Raw genomic sequence first — 16,022 nt, forward strand, 5'->3', positions numbered from 1 at the left:
AGCTCTCGGTGGGGGATCTGGCAGCAGCAAATTCAATCTCCCAGCTCTCAGTATTACCCTCAGTGACCAGACCTCGCCCTACTTCCCCGACCAGCTACCAAAGCCTCATGTTGCCTGTTGCTCCGGTCACATCAGAAACTCTGTTGTGAAGTCTAGTGTTTTTCACTAGAGATCAGAAAACAATCCCTTTGACATCTTTGTACATCGAATGTTCACAGCCCAGAGAAAACAGAATGTCCTTTTAACTGTGTCTTTGGCTTTTCTCTTAACAGGTTGCAGGGGAACAGAAATATCACCCAGAATGCTTCACCTGTCTGAACTGCAGGATGTTTATCGGGGATGGCGACACATACGCTCTGGTGGAGAGATCCAAACTCTACTGGTGAGCAATATTATAAGACACGCACACACCTGACTATCAAAGTCTGTCAAAATCAAATCACACTGTGAAATGTAAACCGTGTTACATTCCTCTTTAACCGGCCTGATGTTTTAACACTGGCAAATCAAAGCCTGTGCAGTTTATGGTGGGGTAGCTCCGTTACCCGACTAATTTACCAAACTACTATTTTCTTTTTTTAGTTAGTTTTCCTAATTCTCTCTTCTGCAACAATCTAATCCCTTTGAAGTGTAATGAATCCACAAAGAAACGCACAAGAAGCCAAAGCTGCAGTTGATTGACAAAATCTTAAATGTATGCAGCTTATTTTGGGCTTCAAAGACTTTTTGTCGACATAATGACCAACTGTGGTGACAACTGACTCTAATGCAGGGTGGAAATTCACATTCGCACTGTTTGAGATGTGGTGCTTCTTTTTTTGGGTATTTTCTACCAAATATACAACACAGAAAGCTGCACAAAGTACAGTTGTTCTAAGCTGGTGACAGAGATGCACTGTGGTGAATCGCTCAAAACACCGTAGATGCAGAGTAGATCATTTCTATGTGTTGTGATGGCTCTAATCGTAAACCCCGAAAATACAAAAATCAGTTCATTATGAAATCTCCCCCTCTTTTTGTTTCTGTCTCTGGTTCCGGTTGTTCTTGACTTGTTTCGCTCCGGGGTTGTGTCAGTGTGACTGCCAGCGTTCAATGTGTAACAAGCTGCACGACACAGATATACAAACAGACAGAACAGCCTTTGTCCTCTTCTCTGAGTGGAAGTGGATGATGACAGCGGGATTGTCTCAGATCATTACATTTATTAAGAGGTTTACCAGATTCGGTCAAAGTGCACTGTGTGTTTTGTAAAAAGGTCATTCAGATTACATTTTCACTCTTAGTTTTGAATCATTTCATAGCTATTTCATGAGTCCTTACATTCTGAGCATTCGTCATGTTTCAGGGAATAATAGTCAGCTCAGTGTTTTCCCAAACTCAGTAAAGCAACAACATGTGATGCTATAAAACTGCAGTAATGAGAACTTGATGATTGCATGGACGGCTTTAGAGCCAGAAACCTCACTAGGATTCCCCCTTTTTTGTTTTTTTTATAACTTTCTTCCTCCTTTCCAATCTATCCTTCCCTTCACTTCCTCTCTGGCTCCAGCGGTCAATGTTACTACCAGACCATCGTCACGCCGGTGTCTCTGTCGGACACGCCGGGCTCACGGATCCCTCACACGGTCACACTTGTGTCCATCCCGGCATCCGCCGAGGGGAACAACGGACGCAGAGGACGAGGTTTCTCTGTGGCCATCGACCAGCCGCTCAGCCCGACCAACGGCTACAGCCCTGAACATGGACCCACTGTCAGAGTCTCCCAGTGAGTCCATCTGTCCGTGTTTGTGTGGGTGTTTTATGGATTGTCATTGTGTGAAGAGAGGAGACAGTAACTGTAGGAGAAGAGGTCAGTGTGGTGGAGGACAAAGGATGAGGAAGGGTAGACAGTGTGATAGATGAGATTCATTTAAAATGTATAATAGAGTGGAAGGAAAAAGGAAATGAGCCGAAATCTAAGCCACTGTTATCCAAATGAGCTGAGACTTCATCAGAGAACAGGTCTGTGTCCAAACAATGATGTTTCAATGTGTGCAGAAAGGTGTTTGAAGAGATATTCTGCCTTTCTTCTTTATTCAGGGTGGAACCAGACTGCATCAGTCCAGATGTGAAAAACTCCATTCATGTTGGAGATAAGATCCTTGAAATCAACGGGACGCCCATTCACAATGTCCCTCTGGACGAGGTATTGACCACACTGAAAGATTTGACTCTATTGTATATATGCAAATGGAAAATCTTCATCTCATTATTTCTTCATTGCAGCACTGTTAAGCATTTCAGCAGATTCCATCCATTGGAGAATTTCTCCAGCTATCATAATGACCTCTGCTGTTGTAAATGTGGACTGAGCACCCTCATCTGAACTCTTCCTCTCCAGATCGACCTGCTCATCCAGGAGACGAGCCGGCTGCTGCAGCTCACCATCGAACACGACCCTCACAGTCTGGAGGGAGGCTCCTCAGAGGCTGAAGAGCAAGTGGACGGGCCTCTGTCCACCCCGCTGTCAGGGGGCCCCAGCCCCATCCTGCCCATCACACAGCCCCCCAACCCCGACATCAACAGCCTGAGATCCCGTATCATCACGTAAGAAACAGATTTAGTGCGGCTTATTGCAGACAGAGATATTTTTGCTATTTGCTCTACTTCCTGAACCAAAGCCGCTCTTATCCCTACATGTGTAGATTATATATTTAACTGCCAAAAATTAATTCCTTTAGGTTCAGCTCTAACTTGAGTTAGCACACGATAGAAAAGTTGTAGTGTATGTTCCTGTCCATTGCACCTGTCCTTGATAAGGATAAGCTTAGATGAAAACTTCTGTTATTCCCAATGAGGTCATGGCAAACGTTAATCAAATACTCTTCTCTACCCCTATTGTTCCTCTCCTTCTCGTCTCTCGCTTCCTGTGACTCTTCCCGTCTCCCCTCTCACCCTCCAGGAGGAGCTACAGCATTGATAAGTCACCAGGCTCCAGCAACGCAGCGTCCCCCATCTCCCAGAGGAAGGACATCAATCGATCCGAGTCGCTCCGCGTCGTGTCCAATCAGACGCATCGCATCTTCCGCCCATCTGACCTCATCCATGGAGAGGTGCTGGGGAAGGGCTGCTTTGGACAGGCCATCAAGGTAGATTTGGGCACAGAGACACATCTAGCTGTATGTGAAGTACACCTGCAGCATTCTTCAACGTTTTAGAGAAGAAATGTTGTCATACTCACAATGTCCAGAAGGTGGCAGCATTGAGATGAGAAAGAGAAGTGTGGAGAGGCAGGAGGTTAAAATTCTTAGTTATAACATATCCTGGACTTTTCTTTTTTAATTTCCCTTGCTGACAGGCAAAAGGGGGAATGAAACTCTCACACACTTAATGGTTAACATTGCCTCAGTCTCCCAGCTTGTTGCTCAGCTTGATTGTTTGCATCGTTGCATCTTGTAGGTGACCCACAAGGAAACTGGGGAGGTGATGGTGATGAAGGAGTTGATCCGCTTTGATGACGAGACACAGAGAACATTCCTGAAAGAGGTGAGTGGAGACGGACGATCCCAGATGTTACATCATTTAGGATTAACAGATTAACTCGGTTTTCTATTTAGTCTTCCTAAACAGAAATATGAAATCATTAAGCATTGACCTCAGATCATAAAATAAGCAGTATTTCCTTGAATACGAACATAATTCTAGTCAGTAAAATGAGGGCAGTCTGTACCCTAAAGTTAGAGGAGTGCATTTGTTGCCTGTTTGAATTTCTGGACCAGCTGTAAAAATCTGTGCTTTTTTTTACCATGGCCAGAAGCTGAAAATTGTAGTTAAAATTAGCATCTCCTCTGTGTGAATGTAGGACATGACTGAATAAAAAAGGAAGGGTTCTAGCTCCTGAATAAATGGAAGTAAAATGAAATTACCTCTGAAATAGTACGAAAGGGAGCGTTAACAGTCCTTTCTCCCAAAAAATGCTGGAAGAGCAGAACTCATTTCACTGCCACACAAAGCTTCATTTATCTCCCGTCCTTCCAATAATCTGCAAACATGACAGAAAACGACTCATACGCTGAAGTTTAGGCTTCTGTAAGACTTGTTGAGTTACTTTTACCCTTGAAGTGATCTGAATTACTTCTGTATTGTAGACTCACTCACTCATCCACTTCACTGCCTTCTAATTGGGATGTTTGAAGTTCAGGAAAATTGTTCCCATATGCGTGGGGTAATAGATTTATTTTTAGGTTACAATAACACAGAGTCTTTGCTTTGTAATTGGTGTAGACAACGACAGAGAGGCCATAAAACAATGAAGCATGATTATTACTTGTTTGTAGGTGGCCGAAGTCTCACGTTACTCAGTGTCTTGTGATCTGGTTTGAGAAAAGGAATGCACCAAACATTTCAGACAAAGACATCATGACACTTGAAGGATGATATTTCAGGTTTATCTGCATGTAATAGAGACTAGCCTCCTCCTCGTTCACAACCCTACCCTGAAATGTTTTACGAGGTGTCATACTGTAGTAGTGCTGTGAACACTACTTGTAACCTCTTACACTATACTTGCTGGGCAGCTTTTTCTTTGCTTGGCGCTCTTTGTTTATTTAGCAGTTCTCAACTATGCAGGAAGTTTCTTTGTTGCCTTGCTTATCAAAATAAATAGAGCATACACCTGTAAGCATGTGTTGTGGGGTTCAGTGACAATGGGACAAAAAAAATTGACTAAAGCTGAGATTTAGATGTCAGTTTGTGAAGTAGACGCTGTCCACCTGATTACATTCTGTCTGCACATTTAACAGACTGATTATAGGACTATCAACCTTTTGACAAACAATCTTGAGCAACTAGATTCCCTGAAATGAATTGGTACAATTCATTCCAACTGGGAACAATCCTCAAACTTTATTTGGACTCCCAAATGCTTATACTCAACTCAGTATCCTTAAACAATAAGATAAAAGGAATAGATAAACTAATTTACTTTAGCAAGATGAAAAGACAACAACACTCTCACGTCTGTACGGTAAATATGAAGCTCAGCTGAGCACAAAGACTGCTCCCGCGAGAGAAATAGTCCAGCACATAACCTCCTGTAAAACACAGCTTGTTGTTTTTACACTTTGGTTTTTGTGCAGATTAAACAAACAATATATAAAATGTTAATTTGTGAGCTTTAGAGGTACTGGTATGCAGATCTTTGTCACCTTCGGACGGAGCCAGGTGGTCTGTTTCCTCTGGTTTTCAGTCTTTATGCTACACGCTAACAGGCTGCAGCTACATATTTATGTGTATGAGAGTGGTATCGATCTTATTATCCAATGGCAAGATAGTGAGTATTTGTGTTTTCCAAAATGGCAAACTATTGCTTTTAATTTCACCCAGACCTAATGTCTATCAAGATCCTTGTGTGTAGTGTGTAAATATGTCTGCGTTGTCACATCAGGTGAAGGTCATGCGTTGCCTGGATCACCCCAACGTGCTCAAGTTCATCGGAGTCCTCTACAAGGACAAGAGGCTCAACTTCATCGCAGAGTACATCAAGGGAGGCACCTTGAGAGAAATCATCAAGAAAATGGTGAGAGGGCAGCGTGTGCCTGCAGACATTTGAGGTTGTCTGCTTCCTGCTCAGTATTCGAGTAGCACTATTAGTAACTGAGGAAGCGGTCTAGTCTTGCACTGCCTCAGGTGGAGTCTTTGTATTTTGTAGGTGTAACGTTTTGTTTAGATGTCATGATTCATCAGCGTCAACTGCCACTGAAGACAATGACATTTGATTCTGATTTTTGCTCACAGGACAGCAACTATCCCTGGAACCAGCGGGTCAGTTTTGCCAAGGACATAGCTGCTGGGATGGTGAGTTCAATGACGGAAAATTGCATGTCATTTGAATAGTTGAGGTAAACTGTGAAGCCTCCTCAGACAGTGAAATTCCTTGAAATGCAGCAGTAAAGGAAGGTGCATTGCTTCCTGTTATCTTCACTGCTGTCTCCCTCTATTGGTCGTGTTAGCGAGTTGCACACACAACACTTCTGCTAATAATGTGCACAATCCTTTCCATCCCCCACTATTGAAATTACAGCATAAATTCCTGCAGGATTAGACCACCACTTCTTAATGTTTTCCCTCCATATGACTACAATGAAGAACGTTGTGCTTGACTGGATCATTGTATTTACAACACCAGCTACTTGAGATGAAACAAGGCAGGATTGTTCCTCTTGGCATGGGTTTTAGATTACAGCACCACTAAAAGCTTCTATGTTTTCTGTTCACTCTTCCTTCCTTTCTGTCCTCTGCTGTCTGTCCGTCACTCAGACATATCTGCATTCCATGAACATAATCCACCGGGACCTGAACTCATACAACTGTCTAGTCCGAGAGGTAAGAACTTATGCATTCCTGTACGAGAGTCAGTACATCTGAAAGTGTTTGGAAAATCCACCTTAAGAGAAATCAGAAGCTTGAAGTTGAATTTCAGGCTTTGTAAAGCTGTTACCTTGAAGCTCTTGTATCACTCTCTCGTGCAGTATTAGGCAGCATGTATGCTTGCAGCATAACAATAACCATTTCATGATGTGTTTCATTTTCTTGGTGTAGAACAACACAGTGGTGGTGGCAGACTTCGGGCTGGCGCGGCTCATGGTGGACGACAAGCACGAGGAGAAATTGTCGCACGGTAAACTGCCCGGCCTCAAGAAGCACGACCGTAGAAAGAGGTACACCGTGGTGGGAAACCCCTACTGGATGGCTCCTGAGATGATCCACGGTACGATACACACGTGTCTTTTTAAGTAATATGGAAATAATAATGTATTCATGTAAACCCATTCACGCCTTCCCAAGATAACGAAAACTACAGTTGATGACTATGTGGCTTTCCTCCTAAAACTTAAAAAACAGCCTAATTTTGTCATTTTCCCTTTTCAGGGAAGAGCTACGATGAGAGAGTAGACATCTTTTCCTTTGGCATCATGCTCTGCGAGGTGAGTGACTTTTAGTACTAATAAAAAAGCAACTAGGTTTTTCAAAGGGGTTACTGTTTGATTAGCGCTTTATAGCTTTATAGCTTTTCCCCCAAAAGCTTAAAAGTAATTTGTTAAAGTTGCTTTCTTTGTTACTTTTAAAGTTAATCTCGCTTCATCGTTGTAAACTTTGTATTTTGACAGGTTTCGTGCAAAATATGGAAAATGTAGCCATCTGTCAAAAAATGTCACGTCCTCCCAATATTTATGAAACATCGATTTAAATTTACGAGGGAAAAGTCGTGCTTCTCCAAAATTCCACATTTTTGCTTTCCATCCACATGATTTACGCTCAACAGTTTAGTTCAGTCTCTCTGAAGCCCCAGAGTATGACTTCCCCAGATGAACACCATTAGCCAGAGAATATTTTAGGGATTAGAGGGAGCAGAAAAGCAAAGTTGTCTTCATGTGGCTTCTGACGGGGGCAGACAAACAGTGGTTGTGGTTTGCTGGGAACGATCAGCTTCAGTTTGGAGGGTTTACTGGTTTCAGCAGATCGGAGAAGGAGAAACCATGTTTAACTCTTCTTTCTCTTTCTCTCCGTTTTTCTATTTTGTTTTTTTTTGCCCTCTCTAGATAATTGGCAGGGTGAACGCAGACCCAGACTACCTCCCCAGGGCAATGGACTTCGGACTGAACGTGTCTGGTTTCCTGGAGCACTTCTGTCCCGCTAACTGTCCCCCTGCCTTCTTCCCCATGGCTGCTGTGTGCTGTGACCTTGATGCAGACAAACGGTCAGATATCTACAATAAATCCACATTGAATTTTATGCCCAGTTCACCCAACATAAAGTTACTGATATTTTTAATAAGAAACAATAACCAGTTCTAGCTAGAATTCTGCACAAGAGGACTATGTTTTATTGTTTTTTGGGGTGAATGTAAATACATAAAATAATATTTTTTAACTGAGATGCCTATGTGCTTTCTTAATCTTTAGGCCGGCTTTCTCCAAACTTGAGGGGTGGCTGGAGAACCTGAAGATGCACTTGGACATTGGTCTACCGCTGGTGTCTGAAGTGGACCAGCTGCACAAGGCCTTCTGGGTGAAAGCACAGCATCGTGCGCCCTGAAAATGGCCTGCACACCCACCCCGAACAGCCGGAGTAAGGCTTAACACGACTGGAGGAGTGGGAAGTTGGAGTAACCCCCACATGGGCAGCGATCATCTGCCTCATGGCGGAGCAAAGGCCGGAGGAGTCGTGTTTATGCTCCTCCACATTTGAAGCTGCGGGCGTAGGCTTGCTCAAGCTTAACGAGCAGACTCAGGGGAAAACGTGGATCTGAAAAGCCACCTGTGCAAGACGCACACACACACATTCAAAGTCAAATCAAGAGACATTAACTACGAGAGCTTGATTCTGCTGCACCCGAAGCTAAAGTGGAACGTGTCATATGCAATCAGACCCAACTTTCAAATCATGACTAGACTCTTGAATCATGTAGATTTAACTTTAGCGGTCATACCATTCAAAAATACTTAGTGTATTGTGTATATTCATAAGGACAAAGTAGTCCAAAAGACCAGGCATAAAGCAAAGCTTCAGCCTCCTCACTTTGGGCCTCTACATTGTGCAGTACTGTACGTGTTTGCAGGTGTTTCTGTGTGAGTTTGGTTTGATTTTGCTTTTTGGTTTTAGATATCAAAACTGAACTTAGGAAAAATGCAGAGGAGAGGGGCCCGCCTGTCGCTTAAGACACAAAGGACGAGATCAACTTGCTGACCACTTGTACAAGTCCAACTAAACCTTTCAAGCTTTAACTAATTCACTGAAGAATGCATGAGTGTAAATAATGCTGTCAGGTCACGTCCTGGTTCATCGTGTCCTTCTGACCTCATTTGGTCACAAACTGCGAGACCTACATGCGTCTGTGGCCCCTCTCCCTCATTTATTGTGTAGCACTGACTTTACATTGAGATCTTTTGCATAGATTCGGTACATTTTAAAGAGCTGTTAGCGCATCTCATTCACATTGACGTGGCATCTTATACATTCAAACACATACCAGTGTACATTGTAAATGTTTTAAATATTGTAAATGTACAGACATATTTTATATACCTATGCTACATTGCCATATTTTTATTGGCCGACCAGTTGACATTATGGAGAGTAAAAGTTTGACTGCAGTCGATAGGGCACAGCTGAAAGCTTTGCTGTTGTTTTTTCTACATTGTTGCTACTGTGGCAGGTTAGAGGCTTTTAGCGTTTGAGATAAGAGGAATCTTATCACCACAAAATACCCCCTACCCTCAGTTTAAGCTCAGTAAATGTTACAGTCTGTCATCCAAAAAAGTGTTTCTCAACACTTGACCTGCCATCTTTTCATTCGCTGGAGTAAATTTAATTGTAATACTGGACTATTAAATCAAATTAAACTTGCTGATGTAAATCTGCATATTATCATCAACTCTAATATTATGTGATTTTAGAATTTTGAGGGCAATCAAATGTTCCTCACTTCCTCACTCTCATCTCATGTACTGTAAAGTAGTTCAGGTGTGATGAGGTCCTGCCTCATCATGTCAGCTGTCTGTCCACATATTTGTCTCTCCTCCTGTGGACGACCCACTGTGTTTACATGTACATTCCAGCTGTAAATATCATGTATATATATGCGTCTGTCCGTGCATCTGTCTGCGTGCATTGCGTAAATATGCTCACTCCTCAGAAATCATTTCTTCCACTGTCAGATATCTCTCTTGCACCTTCTAACATTAATGATCTGTCTCTAATCTAAAAATCTTTCTTTTTTTTAATTTCCTGCTGCTGTTTTCTCAAACTGCATGATGTACTCGATCTGCTCAACTTCTAAACCACGCTATGTTTTGTCTCTAAATGATGTGATTTTAAATAAGAAAACTAAGAGTGAAAGACAAAGAAAGTCCAGCTAAACAGGAAAGAGTAAAAACACATCATCTGTTTTTTTATATATAAATACAACCACTGAAATCTTTTTGTATAGATTTGAGTACTTTAATTTGCACTATATTACCAAATGGGTGGTTGAAGCCATGTTTGTTAATTTCCTCTCTTGGGCTACTTGTGATAAGGAAATAAATGATGTCGGTTCAGGTAGATAAATATGAATGCAAGACACTGATGGAGCCTTTCAACTGTAAACATGGGACCTGGGAAATGCATCCTCTTGATAGCGAACCGTTTCTGAATATTTACATGCATTTGTGTGCATGGTTCAACATTAAAGTCATATATCTATGGAAAGCATGACTATATTTTACTTTTCAAGCTTTGGCATCAAAATGTCTTTGCTACCGAGAGGATGTGTTGTCCCAGGTCTGCCTGCTGCCTACAGACTGGTCCTTTGCGAATGATGTTCTGTGTTTTTTCTGACTGCTTGGTTTTTGTGTGTGACGCCCACAGAGGCTGCAACCCACTGCTGGTATTTCCGATATTAGAGCACTTAAACTGGCCTGACTCACCTTCTCACCTCCTCGTCACACTCCGTTGGCTCAGGGCCGTACTTTTCTGGATCTTTCTTATTAATTCAGTTAACTCAGCAGGCTTAATAGGAGAGCAGGATCCAAACACTTAACAGTGAGACTCACAGAGCATGTAACCTTCTGTCAATGTAAAGTGCTGATAACACAAAATATGCTTCTGTAGAACAAGCCCCCGCTGGTTGGTGTGTTCGTCCGTGGGCATGCAGTGTACATGCGTGGCTTTGCCGTGTTTCTGTTCTGTCCAGCATGTTAGGTGTGTCTGTGAGGACGTGTTGAGGATCAATGAGAATGTTGCCGCAGCACTTCTTTGCAAAGGATCGTTACCTCTGAACAATGCTGTGCCTTTGATGTAAGCTAGCCTTTGCCAACGACGCGAAAACGTGAACTGATTTCCTTTTTTTTTAATGTATCATAAGTGCAAGCCTGATTTAAGTGGATTGAATATCATTGCTGATACAATGTTGTATGAGATCTCATCTTGTTCTGTATTCTATTCATGTTTTCCAGATCTCCATTGTTAGTTTGGATATTTTAACATTTTGTTTTTGGTCTTATTTAAATTTTTTTATACAAGCTGTGAAAACAATTCTGCACTTTAATCCTGAACGTGAACATTTAGACTCTGAGGAGGTGACTGTTTTTTCCCCCCTTTTGTCACAGCTACAAATAAAACTGTTGCTTCTAAAACAAACCAGAGACTCAAAGTGTTTGTACAATAATGATGATGTCTCTCTCAGTCACTTAGTCTATTCACAATCACTCTTATCAACTTCCTCTGCATCGGTAATACTGAAGCACACACAGAGAACAATGTGTGAGAGCTCCAATACTATGTGTACAATCTGCTGAGGTCACACTAGAAGAAAACTGCATTATTGGCAGTTATTTAATGTGTGGGCTACATTAAAGTGGTAAAAAATAGTGCTTGCGTTTGCTTGGAAAAGAAAAGGTGGATTCATTAGAAATGTGTTAACAAATTGACCGCCAGATGTCACTATTTATCTCAGCTGTTCATTTCTATGGTGAAATTATAAAGTATAAAATAAAACCATAATATGCAGCTGCTCGTCACCCTACATGGCGGACAGTACGTATATTTCTTAGTGTTACTCATTCTACTGCAACGCAGGTGTATTATCAATTTATTTATTTAAATATATTAATTTGAAAATGTATTTAAAATCTTGATTTCATAATAGTAGTAACTACAAGCTGCCAAATAAATGTAGTGGAATGAAACATTTGAATGAGAAGGTATTCAAGTAAAGCACATGTACCTCAAGACTAAAGTATAATCTTGTACTTTATCACATTCCACCACTGACTGACTTTATACTACTAGTGTTACTACTAATAATAATATTAACGTATGACGATAATATCAGCTAACCTACCACATAAATACGTTAATTAATATAAGTTTTTTTTAGCTGTCATATTAACATTTACACTGTGCCTCTAATGCTAACAAATATTTGACCGTTGTTCATTTTCATGAGAAATGGCGCATCTTTTTTTACCTGCAGGTGCAAGTGGACCTTTCTCACATCGCGTCCACGTGCGATTGTTTTCATTCCGACGCCGCTGCTGCAGCGGCTCCTGACGTCACCGGCCTGGGTTGGCTCGTCAGTCTCGAACGGCTGCGCGCGTGCGTATGTCTGAGCGTGCGTGCGTGTGTGTGTGCGTGTGTGTGTGTGTATGGGTGTGAGTGAGCGCGTGCGCGAAACAAGGGGGGGACGGACATACACAACACACGGGCTGTCATTTCACCGCAGTTGTGTTCGGATTGAGAGGGGAAATTAAGGAAATACCAAAGAAGAAGAAGAAGAAGAAGAAAGAAGAAGAAGAAGAAGAAGGTCGCAGCGTTAACAAACTTTAAAAGATGGAACATTCGTCCAGCAACAACCGGTTTCGGTCCACAATCTTCAACCACGGTGAGTAACGTTGTCCTCGCATCTGAGACGTTTAACTCGGGTGATGCTCTTCTAGTGTCGTACATCGGACTGACCCAAAATGAAGTGAACACCTTCCCTTTAAATCGTGTTTTTATTTATTTTATTCATTAAGGACACACGGAGCTGTAACGTGAGCATGCACCGTTAAAACTCGTCACAGTCCCGACGAGCCTACAAGTCAAATGTTGTCCCGGTTTGTGAGCCGATGATAAGAGTACAGCTTGTTAAAGTGTGCAGGGAAATGGCACTCTCACCGGACCACAGGGTCCACAGGGTCCACATCCCTGAAAAGCCTGGCAGTGTGAGCTCCACACTGCAATTCTACTGTTATGCAAGAGTGGTACCAAGAATCGCCACAATGCACTATTTCTGTACCATGAAGATGTGAGTTAGTGTTAGCTGGATACCAATGAACGACTCGCCCCATCACCACACTGTTCGCTTTATTTAAAACAAGCAGCTCTGTGTCAGGAAGCTTTACACTGAAACCTAAATGAGACGTGATCGCTGCCTCTCTCCCACACTAACATAACTAACACTGCATTGTGAAGAAGCCCATATCAACACTTGAGATACATATATATATATATATATATATATATATAGGCCATTTAAAAAAATAGAAAGAAAGTAATAACAAAAACAATGTTTTATGTTCCCTAAAATTTTGCAGGTAGAAAAATAATTTGTCATTGCTTTCTGGTGGACAATTTAACTTATCAGCCAACATGTACACCCCTATGATATATCTTCAATAAGCTAATATCAGCTGATATATCGGACTAGCTCTGCTCCATACTTCCTGTCTGGGGGCATCAAAGAGATTTAGTATCCTGTTTCAAACACAGATCTCCTGTATCTGATCACATCTGGGAACAATGTACGCTACCACCCTGTCCGTCTAATGTTCATACAGGGTGTTTTATTTCATCAGTTTTATGATGCGGAGCAGGTGACGCTGCCGAACATCTGGCTCATTGAAACATTTGCCATGTGTGTTTATGATACTTCTGTGTTGGAGACGGTGGGAGGTGATGACAGCTCTCACTATGTAGTGTGTATGTGATGATTTATGTTGTATTACAAAACATAACCCAAGTTCAAAGAGCTTGAATGCTCAACAATTGTGTTAGAAGCTTTTAATTAGTCCTTTTTATGGGTCCATTTTACTCACACACTAGTCCTGTGTTCATTCAATTACATGGATATATCTAAATGTAATAGTATATATTACTGCATTGGTTCAACCAGAAAGCATGAAATGACTATTTTAAATCCATGTTGCACGTTTCAGAGCTTATCTCTTGTGCGGTTGGTCTTCTTTTGCCCTGAGATTCACCTTTAGCGTCTCTTGTCAGTTCATGTTTTCGTGGAGCCTCTTCAGATTTTACATCTTGGTGATGAGTTCAAATGTTAGTTTTTCCATGTCTGACTTTCATGTTTTACGAATGTCTGTTCCCGCTCACTGGAAAACTTGATCAACATGTCTTTAGTCATATTTATTTGCAGAACTTTGCAGAACTTTCACACAATTGAAACCTTGCAAGCAAGACATAATAACATAAATGTTCTCAATTAAACTCAATTTTTAGAGCTGTAGGTGGAACTAGAATACAGGCCTGTCTTATTGAGAGCCCATAACCTATTTAATAAGTAAAGCAACAAGACAACAACAACAACCCCTGACATCAGACTTACTCAAAAACAAAGTCAGTGAAAGGCACCCAGGAGAAAAGGGAGTGGTGTGGATGGGAGGCACAGTCAGCGACATTCCTCTGGGAGATCCTTGTGGAGAGATGCTCCTGTCCTCGCCGCTGTCTGTGGCTGCGCTCACAGCGTCGTTGGTGGAGGACCTCAGCATGTGGGTCAAGAGATGAACCACGAGAAAAATGAACAAGTCAAGCGAGTAGCCGTTATACCACAGCACTGGAATTTAACGTTGATCTGCAGCTCTGTAATAAGATGCGTTCAGCTCTAAAGTTGCAGCCATTTTTGTTGTTACCTGCCACAGAGATTTCACTCAAAGTGTCCGTGGAGTGAAGCGTACTGATGACAGCAATGTACAGCTCATACATTACACATTGTCCAGCTGTCAGCTGTTTTGTTTCTGCGGTTCCTAAAGTGGATGTAAATGGTGGCCGAGGTTATGATGGTACTTCAGTCCCCTGACCTGTGTCTGAGCATAGTCTGCTCTGTGAGCTGACAGGCAGCGATGGGCCCGAGTTTTAAAGTAGCGGATCATTATTTGTAATACTGCCAGTGAGTTTCCCTGGACAGGCAGCTCTGGAGTAAGTTTGTTTTGCCTCTTAAGAACTGAAAGAATCAGTAAATGTGCAAACATAATGAATAATTATGCTCAACTGATCGCAAAGAGCCCGACTTTGAGCTAACTGCCAGTTTGTTTCCTGAAGCAAAGCACGAGACATTCACCAGCCGAGTGCAGAAATGGTAGTTTTCCAAAATATATATTTTCCTGTAATAATTACTGTCCTGTATCATCGCAACCCATTCCCCGAGAAGGGACTAATCTGTACAAATGAAAACCTACCAAGAGCCCCTGCACGCTCAGCTTTTTGAAACCTAAAGTTCATGCCGTCTTTTAAGTACTTGGATACTTTCACAACATCATCCCTCAAGCTTTATCACAGATGTTTGCTAGATCTAGAGATGTGCCGAAGTAGATGTTGCTGGCTGTCTGATTAATCAACGAGTTGCTCTGGAGAAAGACGTATATCTAAGTAGGTCTGCATCACTAGTTAGTGTAGCAATAAGTCATGGTTAACAACATGTTTACACAGTTGTGTCTCTGCTCCTTTCCTATGTGTGACCTCCCGTGGATCAATCATCCTCCTCTATCCAGACGATGAGGTAAGAAACCAGACTTTTCCCTCAAATGTGCCGCCGAAGACGAAGTAGGTCGCTGGTGAAAGGAGATTTGGCCTCGATTATCTCACCAAAATGAGGGCATTGTGGTTTGTTGATGTCAGCCTATTTTACCCCTGATAGCTTCTGCTGGTCAGGCGGGCTTCTATGCGGCTTGTGTTCATTTGAAAGGAGTTTATGTTTTAAAGTTTCAAAAAAGTGATTTAAACTTGAGGTTTTAGGATGTCAAGCGTTGCTGAAGTCACAGACCTGCTGTTGTGATTTCCTATTCACAAAGTGTTCAGCTGAGCATGCGATTCTGCTGTGAATACTCTGAGCTTAGTGTGACTTCTCTCTGCTTCTATGCTTCGGGGTTTCACTTGACACCAAAGAGGAATAGCTGCATGAGAATTAGGTGTGTTCTCGAAAGCCCAGATTTTCTTGTTCCTTGTCTCGCCAAGTGACAACTGACAATCTGCTTTGTTCGTGTTCACTGTACATTTTTTTGTGTTGATAGTTGCCAAACAGCTCTCCTATTCTTCAGCAGAGAGTCCGCCTATCCTACTGTCTGAGTGTCCTGTTATCACCTTTCCAGTAGCCAGTGGCCTCAGCCACCTCAGTGTCAAAAGTGCTGCCCCCCGTCTTCTCTACTGCCGTTCTATATGTCGCTTGTCTACATCCGAAAAACCCTGCAGCTGTGTTTGGCCCGACTGAGTGGGGACGAAAGAGGGGGGGG

General features: G+C 42.2%; 2 protein-coding genes across 4 annotated transcripts in view; both read left to right on the top strand.

Moving 5' to 3' along the window:
• Positions 1–11,160, top strand: part of limk1a (LIM domain kinase 1a) — a 38,799-nt gene extending 27,639 nt beyond the window's left edge. For both annotated transcript variants that reach the window (XM_031860729.1, XM_031860730.1), the window contains 13 exons: positions 273–382; positions 1,550–1,765; positions 2,080–2,185; positions 2,381–2,586; positions 2,942–3,128; positions 3,439–3,525; positions 5,426–5,557; positions 5,776–5,835; positions 6,298–6,363; positions 6,580–6,748; positions 6,910–6,965; positions 7,581–7,738; positions 7,944–11,160. In XM_031860729.1, the coding sequence (XP_031716589.1) occupies positions 273–382; positions 1,550–1,765; positions 2,080–2,185; positions 2,381–2,586; positions 2,942–3,128; positions 3,439–3,525; positions 5,426–5,557; positions 5,776–5,835; positions 6,298–6,363; positions 6,580–6,748; positions 6,910–6,965; positions 7,581–7,738; positions 7,944–8,076 (1,686 nt within the window). In that variant the 3' untranslated portion in view covers positions 8,077–11,160. The remainder of the gene's footprint in view (positions 1–272; positions 383–1,549; positions 1,766–2,079; positions 2,186–2,380; positions 2,587–2,941; positions 3,129–3,438; positions 3,526–5,425; positions 5,558–5,775; positions 5,836–6,297; positions 6,364–6,579; positions 6,749–6,909; positions 6,966–7,580; positions 7,739–7,943) is intronic.
• A 990-nt stretch (positions 11,161–12,150) lies between these two features.
• septin4b (septin 4b) overlaps positions 12,151–16,022 on the top strand; it is a 37,986-nt gene continuing 34,114 nt past the window's right edge. The window contains exons 1-2 of one of the 2 annotated variants that reach the window (XM_031860678.1): positions 12,151–12,403; positions 15,285–15,292. In XM_031860678.1, coding sequence (XP_031716538.1) covers positions 12,352–12,403; positions 15,285–15,292 — 60 coding nt within the window. In that variant the 5' untranslated portion in view covers positions 12,151–12,351. The remainder of the gene's footprint in view (positions 12,404–15,284; positions 15,293–16,022) is intronic. The other variant, XM_031860682.1, reaches the window with a different exon arrangement.

The sequence above is a fragment of the Anarrhichthys ocellatus genome, unplaced genomic scaffold (genome assembly GCF_004355925.1).
Source record: "Anarrhichthys ocellatus isolate YVR2014 unplaced genomic scaffold, GSC_Weel_1.0 scaffold24, whole genome shotgun sequence".
Lineage (NCBI taxonomy): Eukaryota > Metazoa > Chordata > Actinopteri > Perciformes > Anarhichadidae > Anarrhichthys > Anarrhichthys ocellatus.